The sequence below is a fragment of the Melozone crissalis genome, unplaced genomic scaffold (assembly GCF_028551555.1).
Source record: "Melozone crissalis strain CALT ecotype California unplaced genomic scaffold, PUWL_Pcris_2 ptg000061l_1, whole genome shotgun sequence".
Classification (NCBI taxonomy): domain Eukaryota; kingdom Metazoa; phylum Chordata; class Aves; order Passeriformes; family Passerellidae; genus Melozone; species Melozone crissalis.
In genome coordinates, this window is record NW_026535839.1 from 17,048,213 (window position 1) to 17,066,545 (window position 18,333).

The window sequence follows — 18,333 nt, forward strand, 5'->3', positions numbered from 1 at the left end:
ACATTCCCAGCTCTCCCATGCTGCTCCAAGGGAGGGCTGTGCCCATCCTGACACCAGCATGGGAGTCTGGGCATTGCACCCATTCCAGTGTCTGCCACACTGCTGGGAAAGCAGAACTGTGGTCATTCCCTCCTCTGTTTCCAGTGGCATATTTTGAAGCTGGCTATTCCATTCTGGTTTTTATCTGCACACTCCCCCAGCTCTCCCAGGATCCTGCATTTTCCGGTACAGTTCTCATGTAGCATATTTTTACTCTGTTGAGCAGCTATGAATGTTTCACTGTAGACATGATATCGCAAAGAGAAAAATCCACGTGGCAATGTCCTGTTTTTTCTTGATCCTCCTTCACACAGCCAGGCCTTGAAGGGCAGGTTGATGCTGGGTTGTCCTGGTGAGCAGCAGACCAGTGTTAGAGCAGTGTTAGAGCAGTGTCAGAGCAGTGTTGCTCCAGTTGAGCACCATGAACCCCCTGGGGCAGTCTGGTGTGTGCCCTGCATGGAACGAGCTGCTCTTCCAGGGAATTCCTGCCCTGGGTGGAGGCTCACAGAGCAGCACTGATCCCCTCTGGCCCTGGGAGTGGGAGTCAGTGACACCTGAGCAAGGCTCTGCTGTTGCCACAGCCTGAAACTCGAGTCACACAGGATGCACAGGTGGCCTTGGCTGAAACCTAAGGAGTGACTGCTCAAAAGCTTGGGAAATGCCAGGATTAAGGCTGCCTTTAAAGCTCAGCCTGTGTGCTGGGCACTGGTGCAGGGGTGTAGGAGTCCCACTGGATGGAAGTGGGGATGTTGGTGCCACAGTGTGTCCCCATGTCCCTGTCCCATCCATACAGCCCTGGGAGGTTTGGCAGGAAAGGAAGCTGGGAAAAAAACCCCTTTTCTGGGTTTTCTGGGGTCTGCACGAGGATGAGGGGTTGTTTGAGGCCTGGTGCTTCTGCACACAAGCCCTGAACATCCCAGGAGAGGAGGAAAACAATCCTGGGACAGCAGCAGTGCTGTGGTTGGATGGCATAAAAAGGAAAAAAAATGACACAGTGACTCTAAATTTCATTTTTATGCCCCATTTGTAGGAAACTGTGTAGGAATGTGGGGAAATTGAGTTAAAATTTTGGGGCACCTGGAACAGGAAAAGCACCAGTGAAAAGGGCATTTTGAGGGGGTTGGTGTGGAACATTCTTGGTGCCAGGGTTTAAGGGCAGGAATGGGTGATGATTCCAGGTTGGTGGCTGGCACAAGCAGGCAGCCTTAATGCTGGTATTTCCCACTTTTCAGCACATGAGTGTACAAAACTGAAAATAATGTTGCTTTTTATATAGTAAATAGCTTGTAGAATATATTAGGAATCTATTTAAGTGGTTGGACTTTGTTCCAGGGTTGGAATCTTCCCTGCCATTCCTGTGTGACTGTAGAGGGATGCAGGTAGGGAGACCAAATCTGGCCATTTCCTGGACTCACAGTGTCCTGCACGGAGCTTGAACTCCTCCACAGCATTTTGCACTGAAACCGGATTGTACCTTTCATCCAAAGACCTCGAGTACTTGATGGAGAGCGCCTGTGGGAAGCACAGTCAGCTGGGAAACGCAGGAGGGAGGTAAAAACATCCCCAAAAGCAATAAGTGTTTTGTTCCTAGCCAGGGTCAGGGTGCTGGTCCTGGCGTGTGCTGTGAGGGAGGGTGTGTGGCTTGGGACCTCTGGTGACAAACAGGACACGTTGTGTTTGTTGGTGCTCCTCAGGGAAAAGGAGAATCCTCTCTGGAGCCCAGTGTGGAAATGCATCGCTGTCCTTCTCCAGGGGGTACTTGGGGTTCTTTGTGGGGCTCTGACGGGAGGAGAGGGTGTTCCTGGGTGCACCAAGCGCTTGAACGTGGGTTTGTGTGTGTATATATATTTATTTATTTTTAAATAAAGATGTGACATCGCTGTGCCTGTCTGTGGTGGTCCGAGCCTGGCGCCGGGAGGGTTGTGGGAGGTGGCGGGGCCGGGGAGGAGGAGGTGGCCGCCATTTGCTGCAGGGTGCGGGACATGGCCGAGGGTTTGGGATTGGGATTTGGGATCGGGATCGGGGACCGAGCCCTGCCCCTCGTGTGAGGGGCCGTGTGGGCGGGGCCCGCGCTCCCGCCCTCATGGCAGGGGCGGGGTCTGGGCGGGCCCCGCCTCGCCCCGCGGCCTGCACGTGACGTGGGACTCGGCGGGAACGTGATCGGGAACGGGACACGGGACTGAGGGCTGGGAATGGAACCCGGGACTGGGAACGGGACTGAGGGCTGGGAATGGAACACGGGACTGGGAACGGGACTGAGGGCAGGGAATGGGAACGGGACACGGGATTGGGAGCGGGACTGAGGGCTGGGAATGGGACATGGGATTGGGAACGGGACACGGGACAGGGCTGGGAATGGAACACGGGACTGGGAACGGGACACGGGATTGGGAGCGGGACTGAGGGCTGGGAATGGGACATGGGACACGGGACTGGGAATGGGACACGGGATTGGGAACGGGACCGAGGGCTGAGAATGGGACAAGGGATTGGGAACGGGACATGGGATTGGGAACGAGACATAGGATTGGGAACGGGACTGGGAACGGGACTGAAGGCTGGGAACGGGACCGAGGGCTGGGAATGGGACACGGGATTGGGAAGGGAACAGGGAATGGGGCAGGAGCAGGGAACAGGACAGGGGGCTGGGAATGGTGCAGGGGGGTGTGAACGGGGCTTGGAATGGGGTAGGGGGCTGGGAACGGGACAAGGGAGCTGGGAATGGAACAGGGGGGCTGGGAGCGGGGCTGGCCGTGTGGTCCCGTTCCCCGCTCCCGTTCCCAGGTCGCCCCTGCCCGGCCTGTCCCAGCCCGGCCCCGCTCTCTGTCCCTTGGCTCGGGGCCCGCAGCCCTGCCCGGGCATCGCCCCTGTGCCCCAGCCCCGGGACAGCCTGGCACGGGGCCGGTGGGTCCCTGTGTCACACCGCGCCCGGGGCTGTCCCGGTGCTGCTGCCGTGTCCGGATGCCCCGGTCCCTGCTGAACGGAGGCGGCTCTGAAAGCCCCTGCCAAGCTGGGCCGGTGTTTCCTGCTCCTCCGGAGCTGCAAAAAGTAGCTCCAGCGTGGGAGAGGCACATCCTGCTTTCAGCAGCTACCAGCAGCCTTCCTCCTCCCCCTCCTCCTCCTCCTCCTCGCTGCCCGTGCCAGGCTTGCCAGCACTGAGCTGAGCACGCACCGAGCTGGCACGAAATCCAGGTTAATAAGCAAATGCAGTGGTGAGGCTGCAGGCAGTATCACGCTGGCTTAAACATAAATGAGCGTTTAATTAGCAAGTGTGGCTCAGCCGGGGTCCACCCGCTGTTCTGTAACGTTTGTGCCCCGCAGGCACAGCCCAGCCTGCTCTGGGTGCTGGAGGTGCTGGGTGGGTTTCGTGTGGCAGGAGGAGCCCAGGGGTCTCTCCATGGCCTCCACACCGAGGGACAAACCCGGAGCAGCAGCAGGAGGAGGTGCAGGTGTGCAGCGTGCCCTGGGCTGGTGGCAGCCAGGGGCTGCAGCCAGGGCAGTGACAGCAATGCCCGGCCAGTTCTGCTGCTCCCACAGCACCCCCAGAGGGTGTTCACAGCATCCTTGGGATCCCACAATCACAGACTGGTGTAGGTTGGAAAGGCCTTTGGAAACCCCAAAGGCCATTCCCTTCCACCCCTGCCATGGCAGGGACACCTCCCACTGTCCCAGACTGTTCCAGCCCCAGTGTCCAGCCTGGCCTTGGGCACTGCCAGGGATCCAGGCGCAGCCACAGCTGCTCTGGGCACCCTGTGCCAGGGCCTGCCCACCCTGCCAGGGAACAATTCTTGCCCAATATCCCACCTAAATCTGCCCTGTATCACTATGAAACCATTCCCTGTGTCCTGCCCCTCCATCCCTTGTCCCCAGTCCCTCTCCAGCTCTCCTGGAGCCCCTTCATGCCCTGCAAGGGGCTCTGAGCTCTCCCTGGATCCTTCTCTTATCCAGGTGAGCACCCCCAGCTCTCCCAGCCTTTCCCCTGCCTCACTCCAACACTCGTGCTCGGCACAGTCCTTGCTGCCGCTGCTGTGACACTCAGGTCCTGCTAAGACCACAATGGTCACAGGGACAACAGCTGTGACAAGTGACACAACACCACTGGAGGCTGCGACAGTGGCAGGAGAGCAGCACTGGACACCTGGCTGTGGTGTCCACATGCTGTCCATCCCCTGTCCATCCCCTGTCCATCCCCTGTCCATCCCCTGTCCATCCCCTGTCCACCCCTCTGTCCATGCCCTGTCCATGCACTCCCTGGCACTGCTGTGGGTGCTGTGGGAGCTGGGCTGGCCCCAGACACCCCCTGGAGCCCCGTGGAGAGCAGGGCCAGGGATGGCGACCCCAGCACTGCCCTGGCAGTCTGTGCCTGCACCTGACCATGGAGAATGGGATTTGGGGGTTTGAAACCCCACATCCACACTCCTTCTTGCACAAGGCCACCCCACCAGTGAGCACTGCCCACAGCGGGTCCCCTGCAGTCCCTGTGGGCACAAATGCCACCTGCAAGCCCAGCCCAGCTCAGCAGGGAAGGGTTAAGTGCCAGCCCAGCTCTACGGGAAGCTTTCCTCTCCTCCTTGCCAAGGTTTAATTTTAGTCCCCACATGAACCCAGAGGACGTGGGCATCGGGTTGCTCTGGGACTGGCAGCACTGGGGAGCACCTGCTGCTGCTGTTTCATGGCAAAAATTCCCCCAAAAGCTGGGACTGGGCTGCACCAGCAGCACTTGGGCTGGGCAAGCTGCAGAGACCCTCATGTCACCCCAGCCACCCCACCACTGGCTTGGAGTGTCCCCAAAAAAGACACATGGCTGCAGTCCTTTGGTCAGCTCCTGTGAATCCCAGCGCTGCTCCGTGCCCGGACTGATCCCAAGCCTTGAGTTTGCTCCTGGCCGCTTGGATTGGCTGTGGGGGAGCTCCTGCTTGGGGCAGGGTGTGTTTAGGGGAAAGCCCGGCTGGACACACCATTGCTGTGGCACGGGAAAGGAGCCGTGGTGGGGATGGAGCTGCAGCTCGGGGTCCTGCCGTGCCCTCAGCACCGCGGATGGAACATCCCCAGAGGGGTCTGCGGGTCCAGGGGCAGCCCAGGCCCTTCCGTGGGGTCACACCCGGGTGCCCTGGGATCTGTATGGGGTGCCCTGGGATCTGTATGGGGTGCCCTGGGACCTGTATGGGGTGCCCTGAGACCTGTGTGGGTGCCCTGGGACCTGTGTGGGGTGCCCTGGGACCTGTATGAGGTGCCCTGGGAGCTGTCCTGCGCTCTGGGGAGAGCGGGGCGGGCTGAGGGGCAGGGATGAGCCGGCGGCCCCCGGCAGGTCCCCGAGGCTGGGGGCGGCGGTGGCATCCCTGCAATGCGCTTGGCATCGGCTGCCCCGGCTGGCGCTGGCCGGGTCCATGTGATCCGGGCTTGCTCTGAGCCGCCGCCGGCTGCAGCCGCCGGGACGGGAGGGAGGCACAAGGTCGATCCAGCGGCCCCGGCCCCGAGCAGCGCTCCCCGGCCCCGGCCGAAGCCCCCGCGCTGCTCGCTGCCACCATGCCCCGCGGGAAGAGGGAGCCGGTGCTGCTGAACCCCGCCGAGCTGCCCGGCCCGCAGGCCGAGGGTCCCCGCGGGGCTGGGGACGGCCGGCGCTCCGCCGAGGAGGAAGAGGAGGAGGAGGACGGACGCCTCCCGGGGCTGCCCCGCGACGACCTCACCAAGAGCATGTCGAGCTCCTCCTTGTCCTCCTACCACTCCGCCCTGTGCTCGGACGGCACGGAGACCTTCAAGGACTGCCCGGAGTTCCCGGACGAGGAGGGATCGCCCGGCCGGGCTGCCCCGGCCCGCTGGGCTCCGGCGGGGGCCCCCGGCGCTCCCCCGCCGCCCGGCCCCCTCGCCCGCCCGCAGCGGGCTCAGCTGTCCAGCGCGGCTAAGAATAGCCCAGCGCCGGGCCAGGGGGGCAGGATGGGTCCCCTCGGCGGGGACCGGCAGCCCGTGCCGGCCGCGGCCGCCGCCGGGGAGCCGGCCGTGCCCCGGCAGCCCGGGCCGATGCTCGCCGGGGCTCCCAGCGACTCGGACGAGGTGGACGGCGAGGTGCAGGCGCTGACGGCCAGGGCTTTCCGCAGCCTCTCGGGGCTCCCCGGAGCTCGCCTCGACATGTGCAGCTCCCACACCTCCTCCAGCCTCTCCAACTCGCTGTCCGAGGACGGCGGGCGGCCGCGGCGGTGGCCAGCGGGCGCCGGGGAGCCCCGGGTTGCGGGGACAGCTCTGCACGGCAGGGTGGGATGGCCTTTCCCCGCCGGCGTGGACGGGGAGCTGCTGGGCAAGGAGCAGTTCGAGTGCGTGGACGTGGAGCTGGAGAACGGCGAGGCCAGGAAGGGCCACGGCAAGAAGAGGACGGTGCCCAAGCGCCAGATCCTGCTGAAGAGGAAGGAGAGGAAGGAGACGGGCTTTGGCCCGCGGGGGGACGGCCCAGCGCCCCAGCCCCCGGCCAGGAAGGAGCCCCCCAGCAAGGGCAGAGCTGTCGGCGAGGACTTCAGGTTCAACTACCAGCAGTTCATGAAGGCGGCGTCCCTGGAGGCCGGCACCGACAGGACCAGGGCGGCCTCGTGCCTGGTGAAAAACGTCCTGGCCAAGAAGATGCAGTACGAGCAGCGCATCAAGATGGAGCAGAAGGGGCTGCGGGGCAGCTCGACCTCCTCGGGGCCGTCCTCGGCCGGCACCGACCTGCTGGGGGATGCTCTGGAGGGCAAGTCCAGCTCGCTGTCCCGCTCGGACTGCAGCTTCTCGGCCGAGGACCTGCGGGGCGGCGGGATGCCCAGGGCGGCCGCGGGGAGCGCCGCCACCACCACCCATCCCACCAAGGGCGTGGTGCTCAGCGAGGCGACGAGGGAGACGGTCTGCAACCTGAGGAAGACGTTCAACGAGCTCAACCAGAGGATGAAGTACCAGGAGGTGCTGGAGGGCCGCTGGCTGCCCGCGGCCGCGGAGGAGCACACGTCGGAGAGGATCTGCTACCAGCGAGCCCGCGCCCTGTTCGAGGCCCAGCCCGGGGTGGGGAAGGTGCTGGATGTCGCCCCACGGTTTGCGAGGGCGCCGAGGCCGTGGCCCAGCTTGAAGGAGCGAGCCATCGGCCCCATCCATTCCCAAAGCCTCCCCTTCAAGGCCGAGAGCCGGGCGCTCCCCTCCGCCCCGCCGCGCCGCCCCTTCGCTTCCTCTCGGGCTCATGAGGCGAGGCCGCAGCCGCCGAGCCAGCCGGAGAAGCCGCCGGCAGCGCCCCGCCGGCCGCCCAGCCCCGGCACCGCCCCGGCAGCCCGGGGGTCCCCGCCCGCCGCGCCCCCCAAGCCGCAGGAGAAGGGCAAGGGGCGCGTTCCGCAGCCCCGCGACGTGCGCAAGCTGGTGAAGAGCAGCTACAGCCTCAAGTTCGGGACTGCCGGCGCCTCCCGCGGCACCGCGGCAGCGGCGAGCAGCGGGGAGCCGCCGCCAGCCGCCCCTCTGGTCATCCACTGCACCTCGGTGCGCCGGGAGCCGCCGCCGGAGCCGGCGGGGGAGGAGGTGCCGGCGGCCCCCGGCCGAGAGCCGGCCCCGGCCAGTGCCGAGGGTCCCGCCAGGCCCCCGCACAGCTCCCCCATCAACATCACCAGGGTCCAGGCCACGCGGAGGGGAGCGGCCCCCCCGGAGGAGCCGCCGGCGTCGCCCCCGCGCCGGGAGCGCAGCGAGCTCCGGCTGCCCCCGCGGGCGGAGCGGGTCCCGCACGTGGAGACCCATCTGCACGTCCTGGTGGGGCGGCCGGGCCCGGGGAGCTCCCTGGCCCAGAGCAGCGCCCTGCTGCGGGCAGAGAAGACCGTTCTGCTGCCGCCGCCGCCGCCGAGCCCCGCCGAGGGGAGGGAGCTGCGCGGCCGTGGCAGCAGCGGAGCGCTCCCCGCTGCCGAGGGCCCGGAGCCGCCGGGGCAGCGGCCCCGCAGCGGGGACAGCCGGGACCCCCGGGCCGGAGCCCCGGGCGGCAGCAGCGCCGGGGAAGAGCCCGGGGCCGGCGAGCAGCGGCAGCAGCAGCCCGGCGGCGGCCGGCGGCTCTCGGCGGGCAGCGGGGGCTCTGCCGGTGGCTCCGGCCCCGCCGCCCCGCTCCGAGCCGGGGACAGCGGGGAAGGCTCCCCTGGGCGGCTGCCGGAGCACAGGGAGGCCTGGGAGCGCTCGCCGCTGTGGCCGGCGGCCCCAGAGCCCTACCCGCCTGCTGCCCCGGCAGAGAACTCCAACTACTTGGCAATCCCCGAGAGAGCCCCCAAATCCACGCTGGTGCCAAAGCTGCCCTCGGTCCCCAACCCGGGCAGTGCTTCCTTTGGGACTCCCTTTGTCCCCGTCCCGGCCAGCGCCTCTTTTGGGGCTCCCTCAGCCCCCAACCCAGCCAGTGCCTCTTTTGGGACCTCCATGGTCACCAACGTGACCAGCTCATCCTTTGGCTTCCCATCAGCCTCCAGCCTGGCCAGCACATCATTTGGGGCCCCCTTGGTTTCCAACTCCAATAAGTGTTTTGGTGCCCCTCTGGTCCCCAATCCATCCAGTGCATCCTTTGGGAATCCCTTGGTCCCAAATCCATCCAGTGCATCCTTTGGGAACCCCTTGGTCCCAAATCTATCCAGTGCCTCATTTGGGAACCCCTTGATCCCAAATCCATCCAGTGCATCCTTTGGGTCCCAGCTGGTGTCAAATGCATCCAATGTATCATTGGGGTCCCCACTGGTCCCAAATCCATCCAGTGCATCCTTTGGGAACCCTTTGATCCCAAATCCATCCAGTGCATCCTTTGGGAACCCCTTGGTCTCCAATCCATCCAGTGCATCGTTTGGGTCTCCACTGGTCCCTAATCCATCCAGTGCATCCTTTGGGAACCCCTTGGTCCCCAATCCATCCAGTGCATCCTTTGGGAACCCCTTGATCCCAAATCCATCCAGTGCATCCTTTGGGTCCCAGCTGGTGCCCAATCCATCCAGTGCATCCTTTGGGTCCCCACTGGTGCCCAATCCATCCAGTGCATCCTTTGGGAACCCCTTGGTCTCCAATCCATCCAGTGCACCCTTTGGGTCTCCACTGGTCCCCAATCCATCCAGTGCATCCTTTGGGTCCCCACTGGTGCCCAATCCATCCAGTGCATCCTTTGGGAACCCCTTGATCCCCAACCCAGGCAGCTCATCCTTTGGGTCCCCCTTGGTCAGCAACCCAGTCCCCACTTCCCTTGGGCATCCCTCAGTCTCCAACGTGGCCGGCTCTTTCTTTGGATCCCCTTTTGTCCCCAGCCCAGCCAGCGCTCCGCTGGGATCCGGTGCCTATTCCCTTCCTGCTGGGGAAGTGCCCTGGAGCAAGCCCAGCCCTGAGCCCCCCCTGCCCCGACCCCCCGAGGGCTCCGCTGCTGTGGACCCCCCGGCCCTGCCCCACCTGGAGGATGCTCCTCCTTTCCTCAGGAGGAGCGAGGGTCCCTCGCCGAGCGGGAGGAGCCGGCAGAGCCCCCCAAAGCCCTTCCCCGCCGCCGTGCCCGCCCAGCGGAGGATGCTCGTGGATCCCAGCAGCGGCAAGTGCTACTACATGGAGCCGCCGCGGCAGCCGCAGATGAAAACGCTCTACGACCCCGAGACCGGGCAGTACCTGGAGGTGCTGGTCCCGCCGGTGGCATCACACACCGGGCTCTACCAGGCACCTTTCAACCCGCTGGTCATGGCCCCGGGGGTCTACAGCCCACCCTACGCACCCTACGGCGGCTTCCCGGGGCTCCCGGCGCCGCCGCCCGCCGCCCCCTCTCCGCCGCACCCCTCGCTGCCGCCGGCCGACAACCCCGGCACCCCCGGCTCCGCTGCCAAGGGCGAGGGCTCGTCCCCTGCCGGGGGTCCCGACTGCGGCTACCTGGAGAGCCTCTACTACATCCCCACGGGCATGCGGGCCAGCCCCGGCCCCGAGCAGCCCCCGGCCCGCGCCAGCCCTGCCGCGCCCGAGGGCTCCCTGCTCCGCATGTGACGGGACGGAGACGCCGGGATGTCCCTTCCCTTGGCCCGGCTTGGCCCAAAGTCAGCATCGCCCCTGGCACGGGAGAGGGGTAGCGGGCACTGGTTGGACTTCAGTGGCTTCTCATGGAAACGGGGACAGGAAGGGCGTGCTCGGTGTCAGCAGCTGGCAGCCCGAGGGGGACATGGAGGTGGCCCCGGCCAGCAAAGGGAGCACAGAGGCCCCGCTTCCCCCTGTCCTGCCAGTCCCATCCCAAGGATGACCCGGGCTGGTTCGCACAGGGGGTGATGGCCTGGCCACTCCCAGCTCCCCACAGCTGCAGCACAGACACCCCAAAATAGTAATAAAAATGCTGAAACGGCTTTAAATCTACTTATTTATCCTGTGTTTGTGTGGTGTGTAAAGGGAGGGGAGGCGCTGAGGCACTTGGAACCTGCAATCCTTCTGTCTGTCTTGGAGTGTCCATCTGATAAATCCCAGTCCTGAGGAGCAGGGGAGGACTCTGCAGCCATCAGTGAGCCCTAAACCCCAAACCTTAGCCCTGAGCACCAAATCACAACCATGAACCACAGCCACAACCACGAGCCTCAAACCCCAGTCCTTAACCCCAAACCCTCACCCAGCCCCAGCCCCTGTAAGTCCACACCATCCCAGGAAGGAGTGAGGTTGAGGACAAGGGAACAGGCTGAGTTACAGCAAAAACCTCCTGGAGAGGGGGTCCCCGGTCTGGGACACCCCCTGCACCCCCCCTTCCTGCCGCGATGCCCGGGTCGGACGGGCCGCCCCAGCCGGATGCAGGTGTGCGCTGCCCGCGCCTCGCCGGTCCCGGGGGGTTCATAGCCCGCCCCAGGGTTTATAGCCCGCCCCGGGGGGGTTCGTAGCCCGCCCCAGGGTTCATAGCCCGCCCCGGGGGGGTTCATAGCCCGCCCCACGGTTTATAACCTCCCCGGGGGTTCATAGCCCGCCCCGGGGTCTGTAGCCCGGTTTGCAGCCCGGCCGGTGGGTTTGTAGCCACCCCACGCCTCCGCCCCGCGCTGTCGGAGCGCTGCAGGATGCGGGCGGCGCTGGCAGCGTGGCTGCTGCTGACCCTGCTGGGGGGGACGGGGGCCGAGGACACGTGCGGGGACCCCCCCACAGCCCCGTCCCGCTCGGTGCCCGCGCCCCAGCTGAGCCCCGAGGAGCGGCTCTCGCCCCACATGCCCGAATCGCTGCGCTGTGACGCCTGCCACGCCATCGCCTTCCAGGTGGGGAGCGGGGACACGGCGCCCCAAAAGCGGCAGTGAGAATCCTTGTGGGGAGGCTTCAGCCTGGGGAGATGCTGCTGCTCCTCTGGGGCACGGCCTGTTGGAGATTCTCCCTTTTGGGGCTCCTCATGGACCCTCTGACCCAGATGTGCTTCCATTGCTGGGGCCCCACAGAAGGGGGTGCAGAGCCCAGCCCCGCTCGGGAGCCGGGTCATGGTCGGGCTGCCACCCCCAGTGCCCCGATTCTGCCTTTTCTCACCCCAGATTGAGGAGCAGCTGCGCAAGGCAGAAGGGAAGATGGGCAAGAAGGCTCTGAAGGAGTCGGACTACATAGAGGTGCTGGAGAGGAGCTGCTCGCAGGACTGGGAGAGGTGAGCAGGGTGTCCCTGGGATGGGGGTGTCCCTGAGATCAGGGCGATCCCAGCTACCGCCGAGTCCGCAGGGGTCAGAGTGTCCCGAGGACGGCGGTGTCTCAGGGATCTGGTGTCCCCAGGGACAGGGGTGTCCCCAGCGACCACTTTGCCTCCAACTCCCCTCTCCCCGCAGTTACGGGGTGCTGGAGCTGGACGGGGAGAAGCGGCTGTCGGGGCCGGGGCTGCCGAGCCAGCAGTCCCTGAGCGTGCTGGTGTCGGGGGGACCGTGGCCGGGCAGGTGAGCGGGGGTTCGGCGGTGCAGGGGGGCCGGGCAAGGTGCCCTCTATCCCGGTGACCCCGCGGCTCCTCGCAGGCTCTCCAAGCTGTGCCTCGGCTACGTGGGCGAGCGGGGCGAGGCGCAGATTTACAGCGCGCACCGGCGGGGCCCGGCCGCGCTGCGGCAGCTGCTGTGCCACGGCGACAACAAGGGACCGTGCGCCGGCCGCAAGGAGCGCCCGGAGCCCCGCAAGGCGCCGCAGAACGAGCTGTAGCCCGCCGTGGTTAATGCTTAATGCCCCGGCGACCTTCGGAGCCGACTTCGTCCCCAGTGGGAGCCGACACGTGCCGGGGTGGGCGCCTCGCCGCTGTCGCCTGTCACCGATGTCGCCGCTGTCGCTCGGTGTCCGCTCGGGCGAGCGGGGAATTACTGTGTAACCCACGGGCTCTAATGTTTCACCGGGCGCTGCTCCGGGCGGGGGCAGCCCCAATTAAAGGAGTTAATGGCTGATCCGTGCCGGGGCTGCGCTCGCCGCTTTCACAACCCCCAGCCAATGGCCGCCCTCCCCCCGCCACCGCCACCGCCCGGCCGGGGACTAAAGTCCTTCCCACGGCCATAAAACCCCCCGAGCAGCGACAGCGCCGCCGGGGAGCGTCCGAGGATGGGGACCCGCTCGGGAGACCTGGCTCAGCCCCAGGTGAATGCAGGCGCCGTCCCTGCCCCATCCCCATCCCTTCCTCGGTGTCATCCCCGGGCGGTGGGGAGGGAGGTGGTGGCCGGGCACACCGACCCAGCGATGGCCAGCTCAGGGTCAGGATGCCCCGCTGGGGCTGGCAAAGGCCAGGGGGAGCCTGGGGACTGCGGTGAATCGCGGCACCGAGGGGACACGCTGGAATGCTGCGGCTGGGACCGGCCGTGCCACCTTTCCCATCACCTGCAGGGGGGATCCCCCTCCAGACTTTCCAGGAACAAAATACAACGCAGGGATCGGTGGTTTGGGAGCCCAGACCCCTCCTGGAGGTCAGAGCGGGCACCGGGTGGGACTGACAGGAAACACCCTGGGCCATGGCCCGGTGTCACCCGCGTCCCTCAGAGCAGAGCCCAGCCCCTTCCCGAGGGACACCCGGGTCCGCACTGACCCAGCTCCTCCCTCGTCCCCACTGCCAGAATGGGAACTTGGCTCTGGGCCCCGCGGGCTCCCCGCACGCCCCTGGGAAGGAGCTGCCTGTGGCGGGCAGGGTGAGTACCGGGCCCCCCGTGGGCAGCACCGCACCCCAAACCCATCTGTGACACACCTGCGGATGGAGCCCGGCCAGCCGGGACCCCTCCCATCCCCGCGGGCACAGGGGCTCCCATGGGGCCGGGTGGGCTGCCCGTCCCTGCACGCAGCCCCACGGTGACACAGGCTGAGCTGTGCCCCCCCAGCAGGAGCCCGGGGCGGGCACCAGGCCCCCCCGGCCGGAGGTGGACATGCTCTACAAGATCGAGGACGTGCCCCCCTGGTACCTCTGCATCCTGCTCGGCTTCCAGGTACAGCCTGGCAAGTGTCAGACCCCGAATCCCCGTTCCCCGCGGTGTGGGGCACCCCCCAGCCCCGCTGAGCCCCCCTTGCCCCCCAGCACTACCTGACGTGCTTCAGCGGCACCATCGCCGTGCCCTTCCTGCTGGCCGAGAGCCTGTGCGTGGGCAAGGACCAGCTCACCGTCAGCTACCTCATCGGCACCATCTTCACCTGCGTGGGCATCACCACCCTCATCCAGACCACCGTGGGCATCAGGTAGAGCCGCGGCCCCGCGGGCCCCGTGCCCAGCCCCGGGCACAGGCACAGGATCCCTCCCTCTGTCCCCGCAGGCTGCCGCTCTTCCAGGCCAGCGCCCTCGCCTTCCTCGTGCCCGCCAAGTCCATCCTGGCCCTGGACAAGTGGCGATGCCCACCTGAAGGTGAGGGCAGGGGGGTGCAGGGGGTGTCCGGCTGCTCCCCGACCCCCAGGACCACCTCACCGCCCTCCATCCCCAGAGGAGATCTACGGTAACTGGTCCCTGCCGCTCAACACGTCGCACATCTGGCAGCCCCGCATGCGAGAGGTACAGCCTGCCACCACACTGCCACCACCCTGCATCATCCTGCCACCACACTGCCACCACCCTCCACCATCCTGCCACCCCCTGCCACCAACCTGCCATAATCCTCCCTCAATCCTGGCACCAACCTGCCACAATCCTGCCACCATCCTGTCATCATCCTGCCATCATCCTGGCACACCCTGCCACCGTCCTGCCACCACTCTGCACCATCCTGCCACCCCTGCCACCATCCTGCCACCCCCTGCCACCAACCTGCCACAATCCTCCCTCAATCCTGGCACACCCTGCCACCACCCTGCACCATCCTGCCACCACCCTGCCACCACACTGCAACCAACCTGCCACCATCCTGCACAACCCTGCCACCCTCTGCCACCACCCTGCCACCACCCTGCACCATCCTGCACCACCCTGCCATGATCCTGCCACTACCCTGCCACCCTCTGCCACCCCCTGCCACCACCCTGCACCACCCTGCCACCACCCTGCCATCATCCTGCCACCACCCCGTGGCACCCTGACTCCCCAGCAGGCTGCTGACACTCTCTCCATGGCCTGCAGATCCAGGGGGCCATCATAGTGTCCAGCCTGGTGGAAGTGCTCATCGGGCTGCTGGGGCTCCCCGGGGCACTGCTCAGCTACATCGGGCCACTGACCGTCACCCCCACCGTGTCCCTCATCGGACTCTCCGTGTTCCAGGCGGCCGGCGACCGGGCTGGCTCCCACTGGGGCATCTCTGTGCTGTATGGCATGGGGACACGGGGGACACGGGGGACAGGGGGGACATGGGGACAGGAGGGCAGGGTTGTCCAACACAGAGCCAGGAGGATGTCAGGGGTGTGAGGTGGTGCCTTGTGCAGGCTGGCCTAGAACAGAGGCTGGACGGAGCTAAAGAATAAAGCAGGGGTTTATTAGGAGACTTCAATGGATGCACCTTGGGCAGCACAAGAGCCCAGCCAGGGCTGCACCCAAGATGAACCAAAATGGGCACAAAATGCACGACTGGGCACAGGGTCTGTCACTTTTATAAGTTTTGGTCAATTAGCATATTGGAGTTAATTGTCCAATTACAGCTCCAGCCCATGCAGTCCCACCTTCTTGTTTATCTCTCCTCAGCCCACGTTGTTTGTGCTCTTGGGCCTAAGATTTGGATCATTTGTCCTTGGTGCCCAGCTGGAGCAGGAATTGTTTTGTCTCTGTGCACAGAGCTCACCATCCCCGGATATGAAGCTCAGACCCACACTCTAAAGCAGCACAGAATCTGAAAAATATAAAAGCTGAAACCTGAGGCTTCAGAGGGATCCCATCTGTCTCTCCCCCAGGACCATCTTCCTGATTGTCCTGTTTGCCCAGTACCTGCGGCAGGTCGCCATCTGCCTGCCCGGCTACCGGCGGGGCCGCGGCTTTGTCCTGCTCCGCGTCCAGATCTTCAAGATGTTCCCGGTAGGGGCTGGCTGGGAGCATCCTGGGGCGGCCCCACATCGCCCCGTTTGCCCCAGGCGGGCTCGGGAGCGGTGCGGGAGGGTGCCGTGTGTGCCCGCAGATCATCCTGGCCATCATGCTGGTGTGGCTCATCTGCTACGTGCTGACCCGCACCGGAGTGTTCCCCAGCCGGCCCGACGAGTACGGCTACAAGGCCAGGACGGACGCCCGCGGGGAGATCCTGTCCGTGGCGCCCTGGTTCCGTGTCCCCTACCCCTGTGAGTGCCCCGATCCCCGCTTGCCCTGGGGATGTGGGGACCTGGTGCAGCATCACCGGGGCTGGGAAACACCTGGGGAAGCCCAAAGTGGCACCGGTGAGCACCGGCTGGGGGGTCCTGGGCTGTCCCCAGCCCTGAGCTGCTCTGCCCCCGGGCAGGCCAGTGGGGGCTGCCCACGGTGACCTCCGCAGCCGTGCTGGGCATGTTCAGTGCCACGCTGGCGGGCATCATCGAGTCCATCGGGGACTACTACTCCTGTGCCCGGCTGGCAGGAGCGCCGCCGCCCCCGGTGCACGCCATCAACAGGTACAGCCGGCTGCTCCCCCCTCCACGGCACCTCACTCGCACCGCAGCATCTCTGGACACCGGTCAGGGAGGCTGCAGGACAGTGGGATGGGCACCAGCCCGGCCGCGTTGTTCCCCAGGGGCATTTTCACCGAGGGCATCTCCTGCATCATCGCGGGGCTCTTGGGAACCGGCAATGGCTCCACGTCCTCCAGCCCCAACATCGGCGTCCTGGGCATCACCAAGGTACGGGGGCGGGTCCCGGCTGGGCCGGAGGGCGCAGGCACCGTCACCGGCTCCCGCTGTCCGTGTGCAGGTGGGGAGCAGGAGGGTGATCCAGTACGGCGCCGGGATCATGATCCTGCTGGGCACCATCGGCAAATTCACGGCGCTCTTCGCCTCCCTGCCCGACCCCGTGCTCGGCGGGATGTTCTGCACCTTGTTCGGTAACTGAATGCCCAAACGCAGCCCTGGGCCACGTCCCCGCAGCCCTGGGGGCTGGTGAGCCCGAGGGCGGGTTTGGGGGGAACGGGAGACCCTCGCAGCCCCGGTACCCCCGCCTGCATCGCCGCATCTCTGCCGGCAGGAATGATCACGGCCGTCGGCCTCTCCAACCTGCAGTTCGTCGACATGAACTCCTCCCGAAACCTCTTCGTGCTGGGCTTTGCCATGTTTTTCGGGCTGGTGCTGCCGAACTACCTGGATTCCCACCCCGGGGCCATTAACACAGGTACGGCCCCACGGAGAGCCGCGGTTTGGGCAGTTTGGGGAGACAGGAGCGCAGATCTGCCGGGGTGCAGCGGGGAAATCCGGCTCCTCACAGCACCCCGGCCCCGCCCCACGCTGTCTCAGGTGTCCCCGAGCTGGACCAGATCCTGACGGTGCTGCTGACCACGGAGATGTTCGTCGGGGGCACTCTTGCCTTCGTCCTGGACAACACCATCCCGGGTAACCGGGCACACGGGCGGGCAGGGGCAGCGGGGCTGGGGCAGGTTCCTGTCGGTTTAGAGCCGCCAGGGGGGATGGCGGGGCCGGGGGTGACACCGGACCCCCCGCAGGGACCCAGGAGGAACGAGGGCTGGTGCAGTGGAAGGCAGGAGCGCACTCGGACAGCTCGAGCAGCGCCAGCCTGAGGAGCTACGACTTCCCCTTCGGCATGGGCGCGGTGCGGAGCAGCCGCTGGCTCCGGAACGTGCCCATCTGCCCGGTGTTCACCGGGTTCCGGGCCCGGCCGGGCGGCAGCGGCTCCGTGACCGCAGAGGGCCCGGACGGGGGCTCGGTGTGCACCAAGGTCTGAGCCAGGGGCGCTCAGGTCCTGCCCCAGCGCCGCAGGAGCCGAGCCGAGCTCCCGGGAGGCTCTCGGGGTTCGGCAGCGCCCACCAAGGGCACAGCCAAGGCTGCTCGGCTTGAACGCAGGGCTGGGGAAACACAACGCTGCTCCTGGGGACACCCCGAGCTCCGGGGCACAGCCTGGGCACCGCCACCCCGTGCCAGGCTGCACACGAAGCTTTCCTGGCTGAGACTCGTGCAGCGCTCGCTGGAGCCCCTCAGCCACACCGGAGCCAGCCAGAGCCCCGGGGCACCGACTCCCACCCGAGGCCATCGATTCCCACCCGGGGCCGCGGATTTTCACCGTGCCGTGCCCTCGGCTCCGGCACGGTGAGCCAGCAGCTGGCACGGGCTCTGCCAGCGTGGGGCAGGGTCCAGACCAGCCTTAGGATGCCTAACTTAAGATGACACATTAAATAAGATAATATATTCAAGTGCACGTGCGCCACCAGTGTCAGTGCTGCCTCCTGCACCGTTCCCTTTGTGCACCTTTGATCCTGCTCCTCCCCGGCTGCCAGGCACTCAGACACCCTGGAGTTCTTCCAGGTGGGCTCTGCCTGAACCCGGGGCTGTGGGAGAGGCAGCTCAGCACAAACCCTTCCTGGCCCGGGAGCTCTGGAGGGCTGGCCCTGTCCTGGCCGTGCTGGTGACACTGCCCCATGGCCCAGGCTGCTCTCACTGCAGCCACGGAGGTGGCTGACCCACACCACAGCGGGGTCAGGCCAGTCCTTGGCCTGGATTTAGCACCAAAGTTGAGTGAGGCAACATTGCACAACCCTGTCACAGCCCGGGGTGGCACTGTCACACACTCACTCCCAAGCCTGAGCAGGGAGAGAAGTGAGAAAATCTGTTAAAAGTGAAGAGGGAAAAAAACCACCCCAAGTTAAAATAACCCCCAAGGAATGCAAATACAATCACTCCCCACCTCCCAGAGCACCCGCCAGGCTCTGAGCCCCTCTCTGGCTGCTGTCCTGGTGCTGAGCAGAGTGTGACAGTGTGTGACACTGCTCTGGCCAGTGGGATCCCCTCCCATGTCCTTGTCCCCACCCGCTGGGGCTGGAG

General features: G+C 65.8%; 3 protein-coding genes across 3 annotated transcripts; all 3 read left to right on the forward strand.

Annotated features, from left to right (window-relative positions):
• Positions 1-2,021: 2,021 nt before the first annotated feature.
• On the forward strand, positions 2,022-10,011 carry PROB1 (proline rich basic protein 1). Its single transcript, XM_054287775.1, has 4 exons — positions 2,022-2,083; positions 2,824-2,943; positions 5,466-8,397; positions 8,533-10,011. Exons 1-4 carry the CDS (start codon positions 2,022-2,024, stop codon positions 10,009-10,011), a joined length of 4,593 nt encoding a protein of 1,530 aa, XP_054143750.1.
• Positions 10,012-11,051: 1,040 nt separating this feature from the next.
• On the forward strand, positions 11,052-12,147 carry MZB1 (marginal zone B and B1 cell specific protein). Its single transcript, XM_054287803.1, has 4 exons — positions 11,052-11,243; positions 11,508-11,614; positions 11,790-11,894; positions 11,970-12,147. Exons 1-4 carry the CDS (start codon positions 11,052-11,054, stop codon positions 12,145-12,147), a joined length of 582 nt encoding a protein of 193 aa, XP_054143778.1.
• Positions 12,148-12,375: 228 nt separating this feature from the next.
• Positions 12,376-17,239, forward strand: SLC23A1 (solute carrier family 23 member 1). The gene is given in 17 exon segments (XM_054287799.1): positions 12,376-12,442; positions 12,445-12,499; positions 12,501-12,570; positions 13,041-13,112; positions 13,299-13,403; positions 13,493-13,650; positions 13,725-13,813; positions 13,890-13,957; positions 14,519-14,700; positions 15,280-15,400; positions 15,501-15,657; positions 15,816-16,037; positions 16,040-16,188; positions 16,259-16,388; positions 16,529-16,672; positions 16,795-16,890; positions 17,001-17,239. Coding segments are annotated over 17 exon segments (2,124 nt in total).
• The last annotated feature ends 1,094 nt before the right edge of the window (positions 17,240-18,333 follow it).

What these genes read in the sequence shown, in the direction of transcription:
- PROB1 (XM_054287775.1), top strand. Translation starts at nt 2,022, where the DNA reads ATGGCCGAGGGTTTGGGATTGGGATTTGGGATCGGGATCGGGGACCGA. An exon ending in GACCGAGCCCTGCCCCTCGT is followed by an intron (nt 2,084 to 2,823) that starts GTGAGGGGCCGT and finishes TCCCGTTCCCAG; the next exon opens with GTCGCCCCTGCCCGGCCTGT. An exon ending in CCTCTTTTGGGGCTCCCTCA is followed by an intron (nt 8,398 to 8,532) that starts GCCCCCAACCCA and finishes AACTCCAATAAG; the next exon opens with TGTTTTGGTGCCCCTCTGGT.
- MZB1 (XM_054287803.1), top strand. Translation starts at nt 11,052, where the DNA reads ATGCGGGCGGCGCTGGCAGCGTGGCTGCTGCTGACCCTGCTGGGGGGG. An exon ending in GCCACGCCATCGCCTTCCAG is followed by an intron (nt 11,244 to 11,507) that starts GTGGGGAGCGGG and finishes TTCTCACCCCAG; the next exon opens with ATTGAGGAGCAGCTGCGCAA. An exon ending in GGGGGACCGTGGCCGGGCAG is followed by an intron (nt 11,895 to 11,969) that starts GTGAGCGGGGGT and finishes GGCTCCTCGCAG; the next exon opens with GCTCTCCAAGCTGTGCCTCG.